The sequence below is a fragment of the Seriola aureovittata genome, chromosome 8 (genome assembly GCF_021018895.1).
Source record: "Seriola aureovittata isolate HTS-2021-v1 ecotype China chromosome 8, ASM2101889v1, whole genome shotgun sequence".
In the NCBI taxonomy this organism is placed as follows: Eukaryota; Metazoa; Chordata; class Actinopteri; order Carangiformes; family Carangidae; genus Seriola; species Seriola aureovittata.
In genome coordinates, this window is record NC_079371.1 from 28182385 (window position 1) to 28207692 (window position 25308).

Consider the following 25308-nt stretch of genomic DNA (forward strand, 5'->3'; position numbering starts at 1 on the left):
CTGTGATGGCCTGTTGGTGTAGCTTTATAGTGAGAGCAGCAGTGTTTCTGACTCCAGTCCAGCCAGTTGCGATTAGAAATACATTATAATGATGGATGAGTGTGACGTTCATGTGGGACTAAACAGAGCAGTATTTAAAATGGAAAAACATAATGCAGGAAGGTATGAAGACACTTTATGACTGCCTGTGCAAACTGAGACCTAGAGCAATAAAGTTGTTTCATACAGATGTTCTGGATAGAGGAGAGAGAGATGTTCTCTGTTTCTGTATCTCAGGAGAACCAACATCATAGACAGTGATGACTTTGTTTTCTTAATCATTTTTAATTCCATTCTTTGTTTTATTGTTTGTATCACTTGTTGAATTTGAACATTATACATCACTTTGCCAAAGTAGTTTGGTCTTCTTCTTTCAAGTCTTCCTTGAAACAACTTCCCTCCCTCCCAACATCTCACCCATGAACTGATTGCCATCAGCATTTATGAAAACAGTAATGATGGTTGAAAAAATGATGGTGATGATAAATGAATAAATTAAACATATAGCTACCAATGTGTTTAAATGCATACCTACATACCTGTTTATCAAAAGAATTAAAAAAAGAAAAAAGAAAAAAGGGGGTACGCAAATGTAGGATAATATATGTATATATATTGAATTTCCATATACAACATATATCATATAAAATAAAAGCACATATGTAAAAATTATACGTGAAACCTAGAAATGGGAACAATTTCATATATTGGATTATTCGCCTGGCCCAAACAAATATGTTATGTTTATGTATGCTTATAGAAATATGTTACATAAATATATATCCATCCCAAGGCCTGTCAGTAACATAAATATATGTGCACAGAATTTTCATATGTATGTTGTTTTAATAAACTTGCATATATAAATTAAATATACATCATTAACATATATAGTCGCAACATGTTACACCAATGTAAAAAAATCATCATATAGATATTTTCAATATATTTTCATATACAAATTTCACTATGGGTCTCTCATACACATAGGATCTTCATACATCCAGAGGATGTGTACATGCGTACATAATAATATAGGTGACATACATGGAAACATCACTCTTGATATAGGGACATATATGTCATACATCACATTTCCGTATGGGCAGTCTCACTTGGTATATGCTAAATTTAAGAAATGAGGTTATCAGGTATTGATTCCAATAATATGAAAAGTGAATCCCACATCTCATGAGAAATATTTATTTTTTGTTTAGACCTGTGTGTAAGCCTTTCAATCTCTATGTAAGAAGAAAGTTCTTTAATCCAAAGGTTCAAAGTACAATGACAAACACTTTTCCTGTGTCTCAATAAGACTTTTTGCTTGTAAAAGACAGAAGTTAACCAACTGACTTTCATTATTTTTTAAGGACAATACTTTTAGAGTGAGTCCAAGAGTACAAATTTCTGGGAGTAGTTGTTTGTGTTGGAAATCGTGTTGATTATTCATTTCCTAAAGTCCTGCATGTTTACACCTTCACATGAACACAAGGAGACTGGACAAGCTGCTCAAAAAAGTTGGGTCTGTGCTTGGCAGGAATCTGGACTCACTCAGGGGTCACTCATCTATCTACAGTAAAATAATGTAGGTATTTTTCTCTGTTGTACGTTTTTATTTTATCTGGGATATTAGGATTGATATTATTGAGTTTTTCGGGGGTTACGTTTGTCCTCATAACCCAATTATATAAGATCAATTTATATTTTATGTTTTATTGGAATTAGCAACAGTGCAGTTAGCCTCCCAGTCCATACTCCGCACCAGACGGTGGCGCTAAAGCACCGTACCATTTTTTGCCTGCCGCCATTTACCAGAGGAAGAAGAGGAAGAAGTGATGAAGGCAGCTCCGTGTTTAGCAGTAAAGCTGCAGGATGGACGCAGAGCAACATCACAGTGGCTGTGATAGAATCAAACCGGTACGTTAGCAGCAGTGCTAAGGGCCCTGCTAAAGGCCGAGCACTTTCAGTCTGTGTGTATATTTGTGCGGGTTTGTCTTTGTGTATAGTGTTAGCTGTGGCTATGCTAACTAAGCTAGCTTTGACAAAGAGCAGGCTAAAGTTTGTAGCATGGAGACGTGAGACGAGTGTGACAGGTGTGTTTCTTCAGTTTAATGTGGGTTGTCCTGTTATAAATGAAGGCGTAACTGTCACCGGTCTGTACACCGGTATAGCGCCGCTGGTGATCGTGCTAACAGACATGAACAACGCTGTTCGTCACATAGCTTCAGTGACAGAGTGTTTCCGTTAACCTGCCTTTACCGAGCTGTTTCCCTTTACACTTCACCTGCACACCGTGGTCCTGACACCAAACTAACGTGACTGACACCAACCAAAGGCTCAAAACTTCCACCAAGTGCTCCGTGCTGCTGTGTTGACTGGGAAGACACACCTGGCGTGTGGACGCAGCCTCAGCAGCCCAGTGTCCGGTAACTCATCGGTACTGACGGAGCTGTCAGGATAAGGGTGCTTAGACTTTATCATCCATAGCATCAGCTAAACATGTCATACCCCTCAGAGTTTAATATTATATTAGCACAAGAAATACCCCATCTCGGTACACCTGGTCTTCAGGATCTTGCCAGGTAGGTTGTTCCAGCATCTTGAAGAACCTGCCACAGTTCTTCTGTGGATTCAGATTTCAGTGTATTCTGTCTCTTCATCTGATCCCAGACCGACTCCACAATGTTGAGATCAGGTCTCTGTGGGGACCAGACCAGAATGAGTCTGGACCAATCAGGCATCTCCTGATGATGATGCTGATGATGATGATGGTGTTGGTGGTGGTGGTGGTCTAAAGCTTTTGCACAGTACTATACATGAAGTTGTTGGTCCAAAACCACTGGATCCTACATTTCCCGTAGTGCAACTGGATAGAATCTTTCCTTAGAGCCTCCCTGCCTGGTTAACACCTATATCATTCAAACACACCTCCAGTTTTAAGTTTTGCTATTGCTACGTAGCTAACGCTAGCATTAGCAGTTGATTACTCACTAGTCTAGAAGAAACATTGTGAGTTCAGCATCAAACTTCATTCCTTTACTCACCAACATCTGTCTCCAGAGGTGGAAACAAACGCCAATGTTAACTTCTATTTGTATCACTTCTTGTCTTTTACTGAAGTTAGTATGCTAACCATCCAGCCCAGGTCCGTCTAAATCACATTCCCATAGTGAGTCACTGTAACCTCCAATCTGTCCTGAGGACGTAGCTGCTCAGAGGACGTATTATAACCTCTTGTATTGTAATCACAACAATGGCTGAAGCTCTTGGTAAGTACCATCACCACCACCTGCCACCGGCAAGAGAAAATTTTAAAATGGCCCCCTTTTTTCTGTCATGACTAGTCTCCAAGCCCAAGGCATCATCAGGGCTATTTTCTCAAAGTGGTACTACTCATGACTGATCGTCATGTATAAAATTGTGTATTCCCTTTTTAAAGGGGGCAGTATCTGGTTATAGAACTAAAGTAATGCCTGAATTTAGCTGCCAAGAACCACATGGCTGACAGACACAGTTACTGAGTGCCAGTAAACATAATAGTGTCTGTTAGCTCAGGAGCCAGGTGATTCTATGTGGAGCTGGTAGAGAACTAAACAGAGCTAAAACTGCTTGTGTTGAGGATCATTTGGGGTTTGCTTGTTGCTCTCGTCTTCCAGGAAAAATCAACTCTAGCAGAAAGTGTTATAGTGCAGCATTGTCCAGTCAGCCAGACATTAAGGTGGCTCATAATCAACTGATGGCACTGCTGAAGTAATGCTAGAATCTGGAGCAGTGGTCATGCCTCCACAGGCAGCAGACAACGATCAAAAACCTGGATAATGTCATTACAATCATGTAGAGAGGGAGATGTTGATTTGTCTTTTCACCGTCTGTATGTGATGTATGTTATGCTGAAGCAGTTTTTTGTAAGAGTACTTTGTTGATTAGACCTACAGTTAACACAAATCCACAACTTTTAAAGTCTTATATGTGCAAGTTGGTTGTGTTATTTGTCCTGATGTAAAACTGCATGTTGTGATGAGCTGCAGCGTCCAGTCAGTAACAGATACAGTAAAAGGTTGGGTTGTCTTGTCTCTCTTTCCCCCTTCCCCCTAACTCATCCAAACAGAAATAAGCCAATGGAGACGTCTTAATGATTGCAGACCAGATCAGTTTCCAGGTCACATGAAATAAGACAAATGAGAAACTGCCTCTGTCTCCTCCTCCCTTGCTCCCATTAACTTGCCTTACTCTGTGCTGTCTCTAGAACTGAGGTTCATGCTGGGAAACAGAGCCTCCAGGCTGCAGGAGGGAGGAGAGGTGTGTGTGTAAAAGCCTGAGCAGTGACGTAGAAGTGATGGGTCCAAGGAGGAAGGCCTCTAAACTCCAGCCTGTAGGGGGCAGCGGTGGAGGGGAACTGGTCCTGAGTCCCAGTGAGCCCAAGGACTACATCAACGAGCTGTCCCATGAAGTCCTCTGTCATATATTCAGGTACACCAGCCTCCAGCTACACCGCTCTCTTGTGTATTTCATACAGTATTCAAGTCTTGTTAGTAGATTGCAGCAATATCAATAATACCTAGATGACTTGGGTATTTTTTTTGTTGTTGTTGTTGTTTTTAAGAAATGTGCCTTTTTATTTGCATTTCTACTTTATCCGTTTTGAAATTATAGCCAGTTTACACCTTTATGTTTAAATTCATAATAAATTGAAAGAAATGTCACGTTTTTCATGTCTTTTTTTTATTTTCTTCACTGTACAGAAAACATACCGAACCGTGAATTCAAAACCGTTTTGCGTACGGTTGCACCCCTAGTATACATAACAAAACTTTACCTAACCCTGCTGTGGGTGACTTTACAGAAATAAGTGTGACTCCTCAACTGAAGCAAAGGCTGCAAATAGTATTGACAGTTTGAGCACTGTTTTGTTTTGCAGGTACCTTCCCATGAAGGACATAATGTGTATGGAGAGTCTGTCCAGGAAGCTTCGAGAAGCTGTGACTTTGTACCTGAGAGTGGTAAAAGTGGTGGATCTGTGTGCTGGTCGCTGGTGGGAGTATATGCCTTCAGGTAAAAGCCCCCAGTATAACCACTGCAAACAAATAATCAAGAGCATGTTCAGTGCTACAGTGAACCAGTACATGAGGGGTTTCTGCAGAAATTAGACATTAGTAAGTCAGCCAACCTTTAAATGACATGGTTTTCTGTATTAACTGGTCATAAAATGTGATCTGATCTTCATCTTAGTCACAGGTGTAGATAAACACAGTGCCTCTAAGTTAATATCACATAAACAATTATAATCTTTTGTGTCTATATTGAACACAGTCATTAAACATTCACAGTGCTGGTGGGAACAGTCAGTGAACCTTGGATTTAATAACTGGATGAACCTCCTCTGAAACCAGCTCTTCAGTAGCTGCTGATCAGAGCTGCTCAGTGTTAAAGAGGAGGTTTACCCTGGTCTTGGTGGAGGTCTGTGCTCTGTGTGACATCCTAGTTATAACTTGGATGAACATCTGGCCATATTTTAAGGCAAATTTATACATAAATGCAGATCGTACAAAAAGGGTTTGTGTACTTGTGACAGTGACTCTGCTGTCCGGACTTCAGTGGGGAGTTAATGTTTCCACTGTGGGGCCAGAGCACAGAAGAGAACATGGGCTCCTCTGAGTCGCTCTCCTTGTACTGGAGTCTAGGGTTTGGACAGAGTCTGGAACTGGGTGTGAGCTGCAGCAGGGGGGCAGGTTGGGGGAACCTGGGGAGGTTGAAGCAGTATTGTTGAGCTGCAGAGGTATGTTGGCAGATGGTGAGGAGGGAAGTGCAGTAGTGTGGCAGGGGGGGTACAGTTTTGTGCTACTAAAGGAGTTAAGTATTGGTGTATCAGTTTATGTCACTGGTGATTGATTATGTTACAAACCCTCAGTTGGTTTATTAGCTGATGATGAAGTGTTTTCACATGTTGAGTATGATGTTGTTTACTGTGTCTCCTGGTTCAGGCTTTACAGACAGCAGCTTCCTCCTCCTGCTTAAGAAGATGCCAGACCTGGAGCAGCTATACGGCCTCCACCCTCGATACCTGGAGAGGAGACGAGTCCGAGGCTACGAGGCTTTCAGTATACCTGGAGTCCTGGAGGCACTACAGACCTGTCCCAATCTGCTGGTCAGTACGTACATGTGTTGACGGAGGTAGTTATACATCATGCAGAGCCAGGAGCACGCAGTACCATGTGATTCCACTGATGGCTTCCTCCTCTTTGGTTGTTGGTCTAATCAGCAAAAATGACCTTCTGTAGTATTTGGTTCTGTTACAAACTGCTCACAACCACACACAACAGGCTTGAGATGATGGTCTATACTGTGGAGTGTCAGTCTTTGTGCTAGAGTCTGCATATATTAGAAGCAGAAGCCTTGTAGGTCCACTTGACTTGGTTGTTCATTCAGTCAGTGATTGTGTTGCCTTGGTAATCAGGTAGGAACAATATTGAAAACAGGAAGCAGTAGAGCTGTGTTAACTTTGAACTAGATCAGATCAGAAATGTTTGAAAGCCACTAATGCAGCATGTTGTGTTTGTATTACTGTTGGACCTTGAGTTTTTCTAAAACTACTGCTTCCAAGGATAAGAATGAATGTTCATGCTTATACTTATCTTTCAACTGCATGCTGTAGCCTTCATCAGCTGATGGAGATGAGAAGTGAGCTGTTGCCATAACAACTAAGCAAAGTCTGTCCACTGAGGATACGTCTCCACTACCGTGTTTTGGTTTTAAAACTCATCTCATACTCCTGACATACATGTAACGCTGTCTTCAAGCCCCTAAATCAGAGACTTTCAGAAACTCTGCTGGCCCCGTTTTATTTTGAAAACTCTGGGGTTGTGTTCTATCTGGAGGGACAGAAACTGAAACCTTTGGAAACGATGATGTAGAAACACCATTACATATCTTTTTCACAAGTGTTTATACATATGTATCGGCTGATATATCGTTATCAGAATTTTTTTACTCCCTAATATTGGCATCGGTCCAAAAATCCAATATCAGTCAAGCTCTAGTTTTCAGGTGTGTTAGTCTGGACAGAGATTGTTTTTTTTTTAAATATTGTTTTAATTTGTAGCACCACAGCGCTGATGATGATTATAACAGTGCACAACAATGTCATACATTTACCTTTATCAAATAAATTGCAGTTCCTGTGATTTGGATATTGCACTAGGCCATATTGTGATTTTGATGATATTTCCATTAATTGTGCAGCTCGACATAGTAGTATGGATGTAGCTTGAAGAAACTGCAAGATGCAGTTATGAAAAAAAGCCAGTAAGTGGGACCTTAAGTTAAGACTTCCTGTTATCAAATAACCTTATTTGACCTCACGTCAGGGTGTGGAGACGTCCCATCTGGAGCTGGTGGAGGCCATATGGAACTACATGCCCCAGGTTCACATACTGGGAAAGTTCCGCAACCGCAATGGAGCATTTCCCATTCCTGCTGAGAACAAACTGACCATCCCCATAACTGCAAAGATCCAGACCCTACATCTAGTGGGTGAGTAGGATCTCACAACAAACTGACACTTCCTGCTGCTGCCTCCACATTACAGCCCAAACACAGTGGAGTAAGAGATGAGACATAGTGGATGTAAGTCAGCTTCACTTCCCTGTTGGTGCCTGGCTGTGGGATGAGGCCTGAAGACTCAGAAGTATGGACTGAAATTGAGGTCAAAAAGATTTTGAGCTTGTAAAATGATCTAAACAAATAAAAGTACAAAGTTTGTTGGTAAAGTTTGTACATGTGATTTGCATTTGTAAAAAAGAGACTATGTGAACAAAATCAGTTAATGAATGATATTAGTGGTGAAATCACACTGAAACACTGTTAAAGAAGAGCATCTGAACAGGTACAGAGCAGGAAACTGTCAAACTCAAAGTTCCCACACTGTGTGTGACCCTGAAGTTACAGGTATGAATTTGACTCTATTTTTACACCTGAATCTGATTTGACAATGACAGTCCAGCCACAGAGCAAAGTCCAGTCAGAGGACAAGGGCTTCCTGTTCCCTGAAAGGTGTAGTAGATTTTAAAGATGGGTGACATTGTAGGCTCTTCTGTGACTTTGGTGTGTTTGCAGACACACACAGAACATTAAATGTTTACCATTATTTTCTACAGCATCATCAAATGTAATGAAACCCATCTGGGTCACAGAAGAATCAAGTTGTACAAACTTTGCAATAACATGAACATCACTTTACAAGATCAAACTCTTGCTGACCTTAACTTGAGTCCTCTAATTTGAGTCTTTTGGGGAGGGGCTTCTGTGTCAGCTCCAGTTTTAAAAACGCTACAGCTGATGCACTGACGTACTTAATTGTGCTGATTTGTTGTAGGTGTGAATGTCCCAGAGATACCTTGCGTGTCTATGCTGCGCCATCTTTACCTTAAGTGGGTCCGCCTCACCAAACCACAGCCATTTAAGGACTTCCTGTGTGTGAGCCTGAGAACCTTCGTCATGCGGAACTGCGCAGGACCAACCAACTCCCTCAAATACGTTCCCCTGGTTACTGGTTTAGCATCAGCCCGGAACCTGGAGCAGCTGGAGCTGGTGAGAGTTCCCTTTCTGGGAGGGCTGATCCAACATGTGGTGGAGGACAGCTGGAGGTCAGGTGAGGAGAGCGCCTGAGTGTTGGTCTTACCACAGTGTTATGCGTTTCAGTGGCATATTGTCAGGCTGTGGATAAAACTAGTTGGGAGGATTCATTTACTGTGGGTTTTGCTTTTTTTATTACATTTTATTTGTTACATTTTACACGTCCTGTTCACATGGGAGTTTAATCAGATTAATACTGACTGTGGGAACAATCTCCATGCCAACACACTGCATGTGACCCTTTTTATATGGATTACATATGTTTCATCTTTGTGGCACTATATGACAATAGTTCAAGTTCGACTTAAGAAATTGTTACGTTATGTAGATCAAGATTTTAGGTCTGTGAACTTTCAGGCAGCTGTTTTTTCATTTTTAAACCAAAAACATAAAAACAGTAAAAACATAAAAGAAGCCAAAAAAAATCAAAGCAGAGCAATTGCAAGTTTTTGTTGTCAGATTTAAAACATGAAAAACTAAAACATAAGATTAGAAGAAACGATCCAAGTCTGGTTTTCTTCTTTCCTTGAAGAATGAAGAAAGGTGGCACAGAAGTAAAGTTTAATATTTCAAAATAAAAGCCGAGAGGATAGCATGGACATTCTGCGAATGCAGATGGATGGATAAAGATCTCTTTTCTATTTCGCTTTGCAGTAAGACATGAAAAATATTGTATCAAAAATGTGTGATGTATTATTTACTTATGTAGCGTGAATTAACAGCCTCATTAATTAATATGTGGAAATACACTGTGTGGTTGTTCCCAGATAGTGTTGTCTAAAGTGACCAGCAGAGGTCTCTACTGTGACCAGATTATTGTTCGTCCTTTCACCAAATCTCTTCATATTCTGCTACATGAACAAGCCAGTGTTCACTGTTTATAGCTGTTGTTGGTTGTAGCCAACACTATAACCTTTATTCTGAAATTCATCAGTCCTCAGCCAGACATCACATAGAAGACACATCAATCTGCCACAGCCATACTGATGCAGATCATATCTGCAGCTTTTAGACCATGGATTTCATCGTTAAAAGCAATAAAACCATAACTACATATAATGTAGCTGTTTAAGATCTGTTGAGTTGCCACTAAGGTCGGGTCTGCAGACGAGTTTCAACAAACACCAAAGAAAAGAAAAGAAGACAAAGAAAAACATCCAAATTAGTAAGGCTGGGTATTGCCACTGATTTCCTGAATAGATTCAATTCCGATTCACAAGTTTTCGATTCAGTTCGAGATATTTTAGTTACAACATTGATTTTTCTTGATTGATTTTAATCAGAGAATCGATTTCTTCAACCCAGCCCTACAAATTAAATGTTATTAATTAATAACATAGATATTCCACCTCTAACCCCAAAATCTCTGAAAACCCCCTCTTCTCTGGTCCATGTCAGAGAAATAAACAAATTATAAACTGTCTGTCTGTCTGTCTGTCCGTCCGTCTGTCTGTCTGTCCGTCCGTCCGTCCGTCCGTCCGTCCGTCCGTCCGTCCGTCCGTCCGTCAGTGCATAATTGTACATTTTTATAGAATGTCCACACTATCCTCCTGGCTTTTATGTTTGAAATATTTACCTCTACTTTCGTGCCACCTGACTACCTTGCTTTGTTCTTCAGTTCAACAAGGAAAAAGGGAGTTTGCAAATGCCAGACTTGGAGCAGTTCTTCAAATCTGATGTTCTTGTTTTTCATTTTTTAACCATGACAACCAAAACAGAAAAATTGCCCTGTTCTTATGTTTTTTGGTTAAAACCAAAAATGAACTGCCTAAATGTACACCTATTATTATTATTATTATTATTATTATTATTATTATTATTATTATTATTATTATTATTATTATTATTATTATTATTGTTATTGTTATTGTTATTATTATTATGTTTCCCAGTTTATTCTAATGTCTCTTCTTTTTGGTCTGTTATTCAGAGTCACAGTCATTTGTATTTGGTGATGTCAGATGATTTTCATTCATGTTTCCAGGAGGATTTCGAAACCTCCACACCATCGTGTTTGGAGCCTGTAAGAACGCTCTGGAAGTGGATTTGGGTTACCTCATCATCACTGCTGCACGCAGGTGCTCAGTCTGACGCTTCCTTAAACTAACAGAGAGAACAACACTTATGTTTTTAAAGAAAATGTTTTTTAATCTCTGTTCAGTCTGTAACAAAGTGAATTGAAGGATCCAGAGTAAGAAGTTTAGTAATACTCTCAGTATGTTAAATATCTCTGGACTCAGAATGATGTCAGAATCACAGCATCATCTTTATGTCCATATGTTATAATATGTGGAGTACATATATGAAAGTTGACTAGGGTGTTTGTAACTTCTCCTGACGCTGGTCAGCCGCAGGATATTGTAAAACAGACATTTAATGACCCGACCTCTGTGTGTTCACAGGCTTCATGAGCTGCGTATCCAGCCCTCCCTCACGAAAGATGGAGTCTTCTCGGCTCTTAAAATGGCTGAACTAGAGTTTCCTCAGTTTGAGACCCTTCATCTGGGATATGTGGATGAGTTCCTGCTGCAATGTTAGTTCCTCCTCTCTGATATCATAAACAGGCTCAGAGCATTGGGCACCATTCTCCTGAACACTCCTTTACATTATCAACTGACCTTCATTATGTTTTTATTTCTTTTATTAATATTCGTTCTTAGAATAATGCTTCAGGTCACACAAGTGAGAGTTACTCATTAGCTTGTGACAGTTTGATAAATTGCAACAGTGGCTAAAAATCAAGTCTGCAGTAGAAATAACAACTTCCTGAATGTTAAGTGTAGTTTCTGGATGTGTGAAAACGTCTGTGTGTTTTACATGCAGGTAAGATGAGTCACTCGGAGCTGGTGAAGTACGGTCTGGCTGACGTCATTGAGAACCCAGGCATCATCACTGATATCGGCATAAAGGTGGTGAACGAGGTGTTCACTAACATTAAATACCTGCTCATCTACAACTGTCCTCACCTGCATAACCCTCACCACTGGATCACAGGTAAAACACACTCCTGACTCATGGGGTGGGCGATATACCCAATATACTCGATGTGTTCCACGTTCCAGTTATACATTGAGTAAAAATTGTCACATAATTGTTTTAAGATGTTACATGAAGTTCTTTGGTGTTCGGCTCCTCTCCTCACAACTCCTTACCAAACTCCAGTCACACATGGCCTGAATATTCATGTCCACACATTTGTCTGTATGATAAAGAGTCTATATAATGAAGGGAACAGTAGAGATTTCATTTTGCTGCTGTCTGTCATCTCTCACTCTTCGAGTCCCTGCAGTGAGTGTGTTCCCTTCTCTATTAATTCTGCTGCTCTCTGTCCTCAGATCAGTCCAGATGGAGCCGTCTCGTTGACCTCACTCTTGTTCGCTGTCATGCCATCAAACTGGAGTCATTCTCCCAGTTCATAGAGTTACTGCCCAGTCTGGAGTTTATCTGTCTGGACCAGATGTTTAGAGAACCACCCAAGGTACACAGCATGTTCATAAACACACACACACACACACACACACACACACACACACACACACACACACACACCAGAGACCCTGTTTTTCAGTTTCACAGCACAGGCCTGTAACTTTACATTGACATGCATTTATTGTGAAGCTTGTGCATGATGCTTGATGAGTCGTTATCAGCAGTTGTAGTGCTATTTATTACTAAGTCACCAGCCATGATTGAAACACTGAGTTTTATAATTAACAACAAAAGAAGAAAATGTATTTCATATGAATCATATATGTGTGTCTGTTAGTGTATGTGCTGATGCTATTATATATATGTGTGTGTGTGTGTGTGTGTGTGTGTGTGTGTGTGTGTGTGTGTGTGTGTGTGTGTGTGTGTGTGTGTGTGTGTGTGTGTGTGTGTGTGTGTGTGTTAGGGCTGTGCCAGGGTGGGCCTGAGTGCAGGAACTGGTATTGGTGTGTCCTCTGCACTGGTCAGCAACCAGAACTCCAACAATGACAACGACAACAACAACAACCACCATCACCACAACAACGAGGCTAACCTTCCCCCTGCTCCTCCACCTGTCAACAACAACCAAAGACAACAACAACAGCAACAGCAGCAGCAGCAACAACAACAGCAGCACAATGGCAAGTCCCACCTGCATCTTAGCCAGTGGAGCAGCAGCTCATGACATCATGGATTGCGTTTCACTTTTTCACATTTTAACTTTTATCTCAGATTCAATTTATTGGCACCAAGCTTTAGAAACACAGAAGGGTAAACAGTGCTGAAGATGAAGTGAGCAACATGTGAAGTAAGATTCATGAATACTGAGTTATGGCATTTTAAACTGAACATGTCACTGACATGACAGAGAAACAAAATAGAGCATAAACTTCACATCCTGGGTGACAGCAAGTGAAGACGTTTGTTTGTTTCCACAGCACCAGTTGAAGTAAATGGGGTGGAAGATGAGGAAGAAGAGGAGGAGGAGGAGGAGGAGGTGATCTTGGAGGAGAACATGGAGGCTGAGCCTCAGATAGAGCTGGAAGGAGCAGAGGGTGCGGTGAGAGTGGAGGAAGCTGACGGGGCTCCAGGGGCCAGTCGTCCAGCTGGAACACCACAACCTCCTGATGAGGAGCAAGCAGGTTTGCAGCCTCTTTTTTTCATGATTAGCAGAGGTTAAAGAATGCGATTCATTTGATGTGTACTGATGTGTCCTCTGCACCTCCAGGTCCCAGTGGTTTAGTGCAGCAGTGCAGACCAGCTAATGCCATTGTTCCCAAGCCCCCACTGGTCATCTCAGACTCAGACAGCGAGGAAGAGGAGGGCCTTGTTTCAAGGCTAATGCCAGCTTCCTGTTTGCAGGAGCCAGCTTCCTGTACAGAAGGTGTCAACACAACACACAACAAACCCAGGAGTCACAACAGTAGCCAGGTTTCCACCCAAATGTAACCTAACTTCAAGAAAACCAGTCTGTGCCTTAAAACCACTGCAGAAGAATAAGAGGTCATTAAAAGATCCAGTCAAAGCTCCAATAATGAAAACATGGAGATCTGACATTTCTGTCTGTTACAAGTGTTAATGTGAGGAAGGTTCCTCCTCCTCATCATCGCTCCACACAGATCTGATGTTTTCTTCTCCTCTTCCTCATGTGCTTCATCATTTATTCACTCAGTCATTTTTATCTACAAAAAAATGTACAGGAGAAACTGACAGTGTGTATAACGAGCATACCATCATTGCATGTCAAGTTGGGTTGTGGGTGTAGACTGCGCTCAGTAACTCACACACAACAGTTGTGTTGCAGTTGAAAACATAAAAAAATAGTCCCCTAAATTTAAAAGGCTTGTTTTGGGGTAAAAGTCAAGTTGATTTTGTCAAGTTATTTCTGGACAAGGAATGACCAGAGTGTCCGCAGCAGTGTAACGTCTGTCTGTCTGTCTGTCTGTCTGTCTGTCTGTCTGTCTGTCTGTCTGTCTGTCTGTCTGTCTGTCTGTCTGTCCAGGTAAGGGAAAGACTCCTCTGCGGCGGAGCAACAACGTGTCGGTGGAGCAGACGAAGGCTCAGGTGTCGGACAGCAGCTGCGAGAAGAGCTGTCAGGTGACCAGTGAACAGATCAAGGCAGACATGAAGGCTGCTGGGGACACCAGCAGGAGGACTAGCAGTAAAGGGATTACTACTGAGGCTGGGGAGACAGCCGGTCAGACCGCCAGGGCTGACAGTGGGACAGTTCAGGGCACCGGGAGTGCTGGGGCAGCAGTGAGGACTGGAGTGAGGCCAGTGACTGGTTCTTTGGTCAGAACTGGACCTGGGGCAGCCACATCCAGGCAGGTAGGTGGATGTGGGAGGGTGGTGGCGGGCACCAGCCACAGGACAACTACAACCGCTGACAGAGCCACAGGAACTGGCAGGACTAACGATGGCACAGAGGGCCCCTCTGGAGCACAGGCTGGGGACAGTTACACGGGGGAGGCTGGGGGGAGGCTCAACTGCAGTCCTGCCGGTGTGGACGGTCTGGAGCCCAGAGGTGCTGCTGTAAACCATGGTCCCAGGAGACCAGCACTGCAGTCTGGACAGGGAGAGAGACATCCTGGGCCTGCTACTGGTTCAGGTTCACAGCACGGTCAGGCCAGAAACGAGGACTTTGTTCCGAGACGACCTTTGACCCGATCTCGTACCCGTATGTCCGCTGTGTCCCTGGTACCTGACACAGGTAAGGCTGACGCGACAAACACAAAATGTATCTAATGTGTCCACTAATCTGCAGAGGCTTAAGTCTGTGCTGTAAAGTGTTGATTGTGTTGGACAGTTGTGTGCAGATTTTCAGCTTGTCCCCTCTGAACTAGAGTTGTTCTGATACTGACACTAGTCTCAGAATGACTCCAATCACATGCCATGTAATTTGTTAATAAACTTTATAGTTTCACACTCTGACAAAATGGCAGTTTCCTGGAAATCAATTCTTCTTCGCTGCTCAAAAACAGTAGCTAACACAGGAAGTTGATTTCCTGTGAATAGTTATTAACAAAATGTGAGTAAGTTGGCATCATGTTACACTGGAGAGTCCCACTCGTAGAAATGGTCAGAAAAGGGGTCCGCACACTGTGCTAATAGCTCGTCATCACAAAGACAATGGCTCCGGTCAAAGTCTTTTTTTTCTTAGGAAGCTTCAAACTGAGTGAAATGATCTGAAGTCTCTGAGCAGCAGCACGATCACAGCTGCTTCACTTCTCTAAATGATGAGGAAAGGAGCTTCAGTGCTTCCTATCTTATCTCCTTTAGCATAGGAAACACTGGACCTTCCATTACGAGAGGAAAGGTGAAATGCCGTCCCACAATTCAACATTTAAAGTGACACATGATTGTACTTTTTCCATGGCAGACCCACATAAATGTAGAAACTTGAGCCCTGGAAAGATTTCCATTGCTGCGGTGGAAACAGCAGTTTTATGTTTGTGACATGATCGATTTATTGTGCAGCCCTGAAATATCATACCAATCAGAGCAGGGCTGGACAACACTGATCCTACCACATGGGGGATGGGGCATGCCTCTAAAGAAAGACACAAACAACTTGAAGCATAATGTCATACAGACACATAAGAAATACAACACATCAAAAGTCAAGTCAAATATAAATCATCATGTTGTCCAGCTCTGCTCTGATTGGTTCCAGTTGTTTGGTTCAGGATCACAATCACCTGAATGATGAATGCATTTGTGTCCATGTAAAGCATATAACTGCTGGGAGCTGTTAGCACAGTGTGCAGATCCTTTTTCAGACCTTTGCCTAAAGTTTGATTCATGTATCTGTTCATGTTTTAGAAAGGGTTTAATCTGAGCCATAGAAATGATGGCAGACCTATCACATACCGGGTCAGTAGTTTACAGCTTGTTTTTGTTTTTTGTTTTTTTCTTAATGCAGTGGTGTCTGAGCAGAACACTGTATCAGCTGATGCACAAGCTCAGGTATCAGAATTGATATGGGGGGGGGGGGTCTGAACATCTCTACTCTGAAGTCATCTCCTGCCCACTTTGAGACAAACATAAAACTGACAATTTGATATTCAACCCACTTTTAAAAGTCATTAGTGTCAAAGTCGGACAAAGAAATGAGATATGTGGACTAGACCAAAACAAAAACAGTGAGATGATTTACAAAAAGACCACAGAGATAAGTGCCAATAACCACATGTACAAGTTAGTTAAGAAGGTATAAGTACATTTTAATAATGTGTGCATTGTTATATTGTGGGGGTTTGTTTTTTCTTTATGAATTATTCCAAGATAAATGTATGAAAGTGATGAAAGTTGGGGAGGAAAGAGGACAAATGAAGTAATGAAACATAAATGAAAATCAACACGATAAAACAAGGTTAGTCATCAGTCTGACCCGCTACGGTCATAAACCACAACATATACTGAATACACAGGTCTGGAAATACACGTCAAAAAAACAGATTAGTGTTAAAGATGAAGGATGAACACTGACAGTGTACATACTGGAAATCTTTTGTGTTTTACACAGTATTAGTGGTTTAATGGGTCATGTCAACATGGTCAAAGAGCAGACAGGAGTGGTACAGGTGTGGAATAAAAAAAGATTTTTAACTGTCCATCATGACTCCCAACAGCTTTCTTACACTTTTCCTTTTTTGCCTACAGCTGTGAACACAGTTGATCTGCATGTGACAGTTAATATGAACTGTTGTGTTGTTTAAGGTGATACTTCTGCTTTGTGTGTTGTGTAGATCTTTCAAGAGCCAGACCTCGAGTAGCAGTGAAGAGGAAACGAATGGCTGACAAATCAACCAGCACCTCAGACCCGGTCACTGAGGATGACCACGTACAGGTGCATGCACACAGTCCAATCTGTAGACATTTGTTTTCACTATGACATTATAGTCTTAAAGCTCCATAATGTTTAAAGATAGATATCCATGTGTTGTTTTATACTTTCACAGTGTTAATATAGACCTGCTTTATAATCAGAGCGCTCAGTCCACAGAGAAATGCACACAGCCTGTATTCAGAAACTGAGCCTTAAAACCAGCCGTCAGGACTTCTGGAACTTTGTGATGTCACAACAAAGCAGTCACCGCTCTCAGCCACGCACCAAGCTCCTCCCACCTGGACCCACAGTCTAATGTTGCAGGATTTGGTTTCTCTGATCTCGGTCTCTGTAGCTGCTGCCCAGGCAGAGCATCTTTTGTATATATATTATATATCCACTCTTGTTGTCCCCAGTGGTCCCAGATTCTGCAGCCAGGCACACTGAGCCACACTGGTCCACCCAGAGGGTCTAGCAGCTGAGGAGTTTTTGCACCAGAACCAGGCTCAAGGCTCTGGTGTTTAGTTCCGCACCAGATGGAGCTGGAGCCTTTTAGTCTGAATTTGGATCATTTCAGCGCTGACTGACACAACAGTGACTTTTACCAAGTTACAGTAGTAGTAGGCTACAATCTGTTACCTGTGGTTGTCGTGGCCGTGTGTCAGGAAACAGTCAGCCAAGTCTGAGCTACAATGTTTCTGTATCTCCGTCCAGACGGCAACAGGTTGACCAGGTGGTGGCCCGGGGGGGATCTTTAATGATAGTGTGAGCCCGCTTCAGGCGTCATGAGGTGTAGATTGAATCCAAGTCATGTATATGGGTCCTGATGATATCCTGACTGACATAAGGTGATGCTTTTGTTCGTGCAGATTTTGTCTCTGAAGAGTAAGAACCTGGTGGGCATCACTCTGACCAACTGTGGAATCACTGACCTGGTCCTCAAAGACTGCCCCAAGATGATGTTCATTCACGGTAACACACAAGGACACTGATATTAATCTAATTTCTCTACTAAACCTGTAACAAGAGGAAACGGTGTGTTTCACCAGTTTATTAAGAACAGTCATCATGTTGGAGAAACAAGTCTGATGTCTAAAGCCCTGCTAGTGTTCCCTATTTAGTGCCTGATTATTTTCTTTCCACAAAGTGAAATGTTTGTTTTTGTGGCCCAAGCTGTGCAGCGAACACATGTGGGAGGTACCAAAGCAGAAAGTCTAGACAACTTCAAATATAACCCAGGCTTTGTTTTCTCACGTTTTTGATATGAATGAGTGATGGGGATGAAAATCTTTGCATTCACCAATCCACCAATGAGTAAGAACGATATCCTAGCAACCGCTGAACAGCTGCAGGGTAATCAAACAGTGCTTTTGTCCATATCAAAGTCTGTCCACTAAAGGTGTCAGAGTCCAGTCCCTCACTGCTGTGTTCTCTCTCTCTCTCTCTCTCTCTCTTTCTCTCTCTCTTTCTTTCTTTCTTTCTTTCTTTCTTTCTTTCTTTCTTTCTTTCTTTCTTTCTTTCTCTCTCTGTCTGTCTCTCTGCAGCCACCAGGTGTCGAGTGTTGAAGCAGCTGAGAGTAGAGAGCGCCCCCATAGTGAACAGGTTTGATTATGCTCAGTGTAAGAAGCTGGACATGGAGCAGGTCCTGGATCAGATTTTGAGAATGCCTCCTGAGAGGAACCGCATCATCTACATGCGCCCTATGCACCAGGTTGGTATTCTGTGATGTCAGCAAATGAAACGCCTCCCACATGTGAAGTGCAAACCTTTCCTTTGTTCTGATAACATTAATGCTTCTACCTCTATCTGGTCTCTGTCTCTCATCTCCCTCTCTGCCCTCTCTGGACGTGTCTTCAGATTGACTCAGTAGCGCTGGAGCGTCAGCTCTTCCAGGGGCCATATCCCTACCACATCGCCATAGTGCACGAGTTCAGCAACCCTCCAAACATACGGAACAAAGTTCGAATCCGCAGCTGGATGGACACCATCGCCAACATCAGCCAGTGAGTAGTATTCACAGAACAGTCCTCACAGGGTTTGATGTCTCTCCGCCACATTTATTTCCTGAACCTAAGAGAGAGGTAGTGTTGTTTCCATGGCGACAGCAGTTGTCATCACACATACAGATACAGACAAACAGTCAGCGTCCGTATAGTGTTAGTGTTGAGCATGAATTCAGGATCATCACTGCCTCTAAACACAGCCACAACGCCCCCACCTAAATCAACCCCTCCCTCCCTGACGAGCTCAGCACATTCATTGCCAGCTTTGAGGAAGGACGAGACATAACCTCCACCAACCAGCACCATCAGGTCATCAGCAGCAACAAGGCTGCTGGTCCTGATGCTGGTCCGGGCCATGCACTGAAGGCATGCTACAACCAGTAATCAGGAAGTGTTAGCTCATCAACATGATGATGATGCAACGTTTCATGCACAGACCCCAGCACCTACATCAGGATGCTGTTTGTAGACCTCAGCTCCATCAGCCTGAAGAAATAGCGCAACAAACTGCAGACACTAGGTTTAGGAGCCCCTCCCTGTCTGTGGATCAAGGACCAACAGACCCCAGCAGTGAGGCTCCAACATGATCCTCAACACCACTGTCCCCCTCAGTCCACTCCTCTACTCCCGCTTCACTCATGACTGCACTGCCACCACAGCTCCAACTCCTCCTCAAATCATACTTACATACAGTACATGTGTATATATGTATAAAATATAATTTCTCTCTCTGTCTCTCTCTCTCTCACTCACTCACTCACTCACTCAGAGAGTTAATCAAGTATGAGTTCTTCCCAGAGGCCACCAGGACAGAGGAGGATGTCCAGAAGTATCCCAGATACCCCTGGGGCAGGGACATCTATACACTGGAGGGTAATACAGCCACACCTACAACACACATTTGTAGTTTACCACTAAACTGAACTGACCTTGTTTCTGTCAGACGCAGACATCAGACACGTCCTTCAGTTTTGCAGAACCTTAACATGCTGAGCCTGATGTTTACAAGACGTGACCATGTTTAATATGTGATGTCAGTGACTCAGTGAGGCCTCCAACCACAGACATCCTCAGAGTGCTGGTTGATGCTCCATCAGGCCTGTAGTGCAGTCAGCTTCATGTCCGGCTCATCTAAGAGAAGAGCTCAGAGTCCTGCTGTGTTAAGTCAGTGTCACACTCTAACACATGAAGCGTCAGTCAGCTGTTTGATTTAGATCTTTACAGAGGCTCAGGGTCGTACTGCTTCACCCTTAAGTTTTCTACTTAAGTATGACACTTTTGAATTTTACTGCCATTGATTTGCTGCCATTAGCACTTGTGAAACCCATTGTCACTATTGGGAAGCTGGTAACATTAAAGAAGAGGACTGCTATCTCATCCTTCTGTTGTTTGACTGGAACTTCAGTGTTCAGAGTTTAAATTCAGTGAGTGACCGACACACCGCTGATCTGTGGACATGAAACACCTCGGCTATACCTGACCGGAAAAGATCATGTGGCCTAAAAACACTCTTAAGTCTTCTCCTTAAGGTTTCCTTAAAATGTTCACTTAAGGTTTTCTCCTTATCTTAGTCTTAAACTTCAGGAATCACTTAAAGTCAGTTAAACAGTTGCACAAAAGACCACAGTTAACCGTGGGGAACATCACAAACTTCCCAAAACACGTGTAATGGCAGCAAAACAATGGTCTGCATTGAAAGAAGAGTAGTGAAGTAAAATTTCACTGCTGTAAATTTTTCTTCTGTGCAACACCCTTAAGTAACAGCTAAGGAAAAATTAAACCTTATGTGTCATACTTAAGTAGAGAACTTAAGGTGTTTTGTGCAACCAACCCCAGTTCCCCCTTAAGGGTGTCCATTGGGTTCACCCACTCTTCTTGGGATGCCTTCATTTTCTTGATTTATCAACATAAACTCAGTCATGTTTAGGGATGGAATTCCAACCAGTTCGATCCATCGACATCATTTGCCGTTATACTTAACATTCCCTCATCGATGCCTTCCACTTAGTTCCGTTTGCCTTGCAAAACATTGACGTTGCGCTTTCACGAGAGGCAGTCAGCGCAAATGACAACGAAGGATTCGAGGAAGTGTGGCTTTATTTCAAAACAAACATGAAACATTTGTCGACGCAGCACGGCAGGAAATATCAGGAGTGCCATGGGTTTGACGCTCTACGCCGCCGGTCAACGAGTGCGTCCCGGTCTCAGCAGAGCAGTGAAGGGACGTATTAGTGACGTGTCGGTCACGAACGAGCCGGCTTCTTTTTGTAAATGAATACAAGGCAGACCTCAAGAGGCAGACAGCACCCCCTCCTCGAGGGATTGAACAACCGCACAGAGGTTATTTATCGTGTTCAGAGACTCATAATAAAGTTTGCGTTGTTGACGCTGAAAACCTGTATGGGCCTACTCTTTTCCACACAGAAAATCCACAGGAATTGATGAGGGAATCGGAAACTAATCGGATCGATAAGCAGAATCGACAATGGCATTGGTATCAATAAAATCTTATCAATTCCCATCCCTAGTCCTGTTGCAGTAGAGACAGTAGGAGTCAGATATACCTTTCAGTTTTTCTTGGGTAACTAAGGTCTTTTGTGCAACGGTTTAACTGACTTAAGTGACTCCTTAATTATAAGACTTAAGATAAGGAGAAAACCTTAAACACTTAAGTCTTCTCCTAAAGGTTTCTTTAAAGCATTCTCTGAAGAGTGTTTTGTGCAACTGTTATTTTAAGGAAACCTTAACTCAGACTTTACATCTTAACTGAAGGTGTTCTGTACAACCGCCCTGGTCTGCTCTTGTGAACCAGGCGGCTACAGACCGGAGCTCCCTCCTCTGAGATGACTGTTCTGTGTCTTGTTGTGTTCAGGAGTGGTGGACGGAGCTCCCTACAGCATGATCACTGACTTCCCCTGGCTGAGGACTCTGAGAGCAGCTGATCCCAACAGCTACGCCCGCTACGACTTTGAGGACGATGAAAGCAGTGAGTGCAGTTTGTACATCCACCTGTCTGTCAGCAGTTCTCTACTTGTACACACAGTTTACCTGAAATGAAATGTTTCCTCTGTGTTGTGTTTCAGCCACCATCTACGCCCCGCGGCGTAAAGGCCAGCTGTCAGCTGACATTTGCATGGAGACCATCGGGGAGGAGATCTCAGAGCGCCGACAGAGCAAACGAGGAGTGTTTCAGAGAGTGGTGGTCCTCTTCCTTCATCACTGTGACACACCAGGTGAACCTGTGGACGACGACTACATCTAGACATGACTAGACACAAAACACACTGTCTACCCGGCACTGAGCGTCCTGCTGCTGCATCTGTGAAAGACAGAGAGGTGACAGTCTGTCTCTTTGCTGTGTCCTCACACACTGCCACGCACATGAGAACTCAGACTGGACTAGCTTCATGGAGAAGAAATAACTACAGTGGAGGGAGCTCCTAAACCTGAACTGGCCAACACGAGTTGCTGAAACGCAGCATGTTGAAAAAAACTCCTCCGAAGATTGTTCACTGATGTGATGTGGTTCATGAGGACCAGACTGATGGATTAGATCAGTTTCAGGGGAAAATAAACTGATAGTCTGTGTATTAGGTTCATGGCTCATGTGATGCTGATGTTCCTTAGGCATGTATGAGTGTCCCAGCACACCAGAACGTCTCTGATTCAAGTTGAGAAAAGAAGAAAAGCACTGAGGTGGTAAAATGGGGAATTCAGCATAATGTCTGTTTTCAGTTAGTGAGTGAAAACAGTTCTTCATGTTCATCATACTGGCAGTGAGAACCCTCTCTGTGCTGTAGTGTTGGTCTGATCTCTCATCTGTCCACTGCCACAGGCTGCCTACCTCTGAAATGGCCTTAGACACAAATGTCAAACAAACTATGCTTTTTATTTCACTTAAGTTTTTTTTTTTTATCTTTCAACATGCTGAAATGTTGATGGCTCTGGGTGGTGGATGGTACGTTTACCTCAGCACTAAAAAGAGACAGATGTTGAACAGCTGTGGAGTTGATCCCAGCAGCTGATATAAGTTTGTCTTTGCACATTTGGCCCATTGGATAGAGATCAGGGAGCTAGACTTTATAAGTCCAGTCCACTGAAAGTGATGTTTCAGATCAGCTCCATCATGCAGCCCCGTCTCAATCAGCCATGCAAATATATTGTGACTTACTTGGCTCTGTCATGTGGACAGGCTGCAGCTACCACTGACTCAGCAGCAGGCAGGGAGCTAGCTCAACCCTGCGGAGACATGTTCTCAAATATAAGAATGAACAGATTTAAATCTACACTTAGCTGCTCCATCATCATCATCATCAGTTGGAAGCTGTTGGTTTTTCACAGTAGCGGGACAGTGTATGTCTGATCTGATCCTCCTTGTGGCCGGTCGTGCAGATGATGCAGCTTTATTTTGTTCTTATCACTTTAGCTTTATTGTTTTTGGTCCGTGACCAGCTTAAACCAGGACCAGGGCCATGTGGGAAACTGATGCGAGTTCTGAATTTTGAATTTGAATTCTGAGAATAAATATTCAGACCCTTTTTCACCATGGAGAGAAATCAGATTTGGACTGCGTATGTTTTGTCCTGTCTGTGACATATTTTTGGATCAGCTCTCAGCCTCTGTTGCCTAAAGGGAGCTGGAACATGAAGTGAACAGTTTAAAGCCTTTTTTAAGGTTTTACGAGCCCAAAGGGGGCTGGATTAGTTGTTCCTCTGGTGTCTTGGAGGAACGAGAGTGATGGTTGTCTGATAAAGGATTTGACTGGTCAGGGATCTGGATGGCTCTGATACAGCTGAGGTTCAGCTTCCTCAGAGATGGAAAAGTTGAACATCTTTGTTAAAAACTAACAGTAAATGTTCACTATCAGGTGATTAGAAAATTCATTGTTCAGGTTGCACTGAATACGATGAGTACATCCGTCTGTCTGTGTACTGACAACTGTACAGGTGTCATGGAGGGAGATCTGCTTCCATGGTGTTTATATGTTTATAAAGAAAGAACAAGACTATTTCACATACTGAAAAATAAAATAACAGGAAACAACTTCTATCGTCTTTGTTGTGACATGTTCTCATTTCTCAATCTGAATTTATTAGATTCTGATTTGCTCTTTTAGAGAAAGGTGGTCACAAGACATCACAAGACTTATCCTGTAAAATAATTTAACAATTTATTTATTACATTTTTCATATACAGCACAGAACACAACAGCTCAGACATGACCATTATAGTTGGTAGAATAAAGGCTAGATTTCCTGCTTTGTGGTTGTTTCCTCCACCAACCAGACAAGTTACATGAAATATGGTCACGGTCTCTCCTTCCTGAGTTATAGTGTTGAATAATTTGAACAATGTTTTTACAGAACATTGTGATGTCACAGTCAAGTTGACCTTTTGGATATAAAATGTCACATCTCCTATTAGACATTTGTGTTAAATTGTGTCATAATTAGTGTTAGAATTTGAGTAATGGCCAAAAATGTGTTTGTGAGGTCACAGTGACCTTGACCTTTGACTTAAATCTGATCAGTTCATACTTGAGTCCAAATGAATATTTGTGCCAAATCTGAAGAAATTCCCTCAAGGCGTTACTGAGATATCACCTTCATGTGAATGGGACAGACAGACGTACAACCTGAAAACATAAGAATGGGTATTATCTCCATCCCCAGTACAAGAAGTACATAAGGAATAAGGAGAATGACAGTGTAGGTCCAACCTGTTGCAAAAGCCACAACACAAATATATACAGTACATAAATATGACAATATAAACACTGTCAACTGCGTTGCTAGTGACAATCGCATAGCAACATTAATCAATTAATCAGCAATGACGTTTCACTTCTTTGAAAACTTTCCCAGTCAAAAGTCCTCCAGTAACCAGGACCAGTAATATGGACAAGTGGTTCCCAACCTTGTCCAACTCATGGCCCACTTGAAAATCTCAAAAATGTTGGCGAACCACATCAGACCCCATAACAATACAGATGTCAAATAATATGTTTTCAGAGCACTTTTTATTTTAATAATAAAGATCAAACATTCAGGACTGAACTGAGAGCAGAGGAAGCATGTAGGAGGCTCAATTTTTCTTTTTTCTTATACAGAGGACATCACTTGTCGATTCACTGTCTGTCTCTGACTTTCTTTTTAATTCTTCCTGTTGCTAACCAGCTATCCATTTTGATTCTCCAGTTTTTGTCATGGATGTGATCTTGCAGTGCGCAATCAGACTGAGATAGCAACAAGTATATGATGTGCTCCGTCTGGCAACAAAAATAAAAAATAGATAAATAATGATAGGAGTTTTTAAACTTTAATGTTTTTAAAGACCATT

The 25308-nt window shown here is 42.4% G+C and overlaps 1 protein-coding gene across 2 annotated transcripts; it reads left to right on the forward strand.

The window, feature by feature from the left end:
* Positions 1–1823: 1823 nt before the first annotated feature.
* On the forward strand, positions 1824–24016 carry fbxo38 (F-box protein 38). 2 transcript variants are annotated; one of them, XR_008828414.1, is made up of 21 exons: positions 1824–1956; positions 4286–4509; positions 4958–5091; positions 6021–6184; positions 7404–7569; positions 8411–8686; positions 10655–10748; positions 11073–11203; positions 11494–11664; positions 12006–12148; positions 12563–12779; positions 13077–13280; positions 13367–13522; positions 14141–14848; positions 16887–16987; positions 17836–17938; positions 18511–18677; positions 18824–18969; positions 19768–19842; positions 21842–21955; positions 22053–22192. XR_008828414.1 is itself a non-coding variant. In XM_056382644.1 (21 exons), exons 2-21 carry the CDS (start codon positions 4376–4378, stop codon positions 22229–22231), a joined length of 3612 nt encoding a protein of 1203 aa, XP_056238619.1. In that variant the 5' UTR covers positions 1824–1956; positions 4286–4375; the 3' UTR covers positions 22232–24016. The 2 variants fall into 2 exon arrangements, 1 of the variants encoding a protein (XP_056238619.1); XM_056382644.1 differs by having other exon boundaries at positions 19739–19842; positions 22053–24016.
* Positions 24017–25308: the final 1292 nt, after the last annotated feature.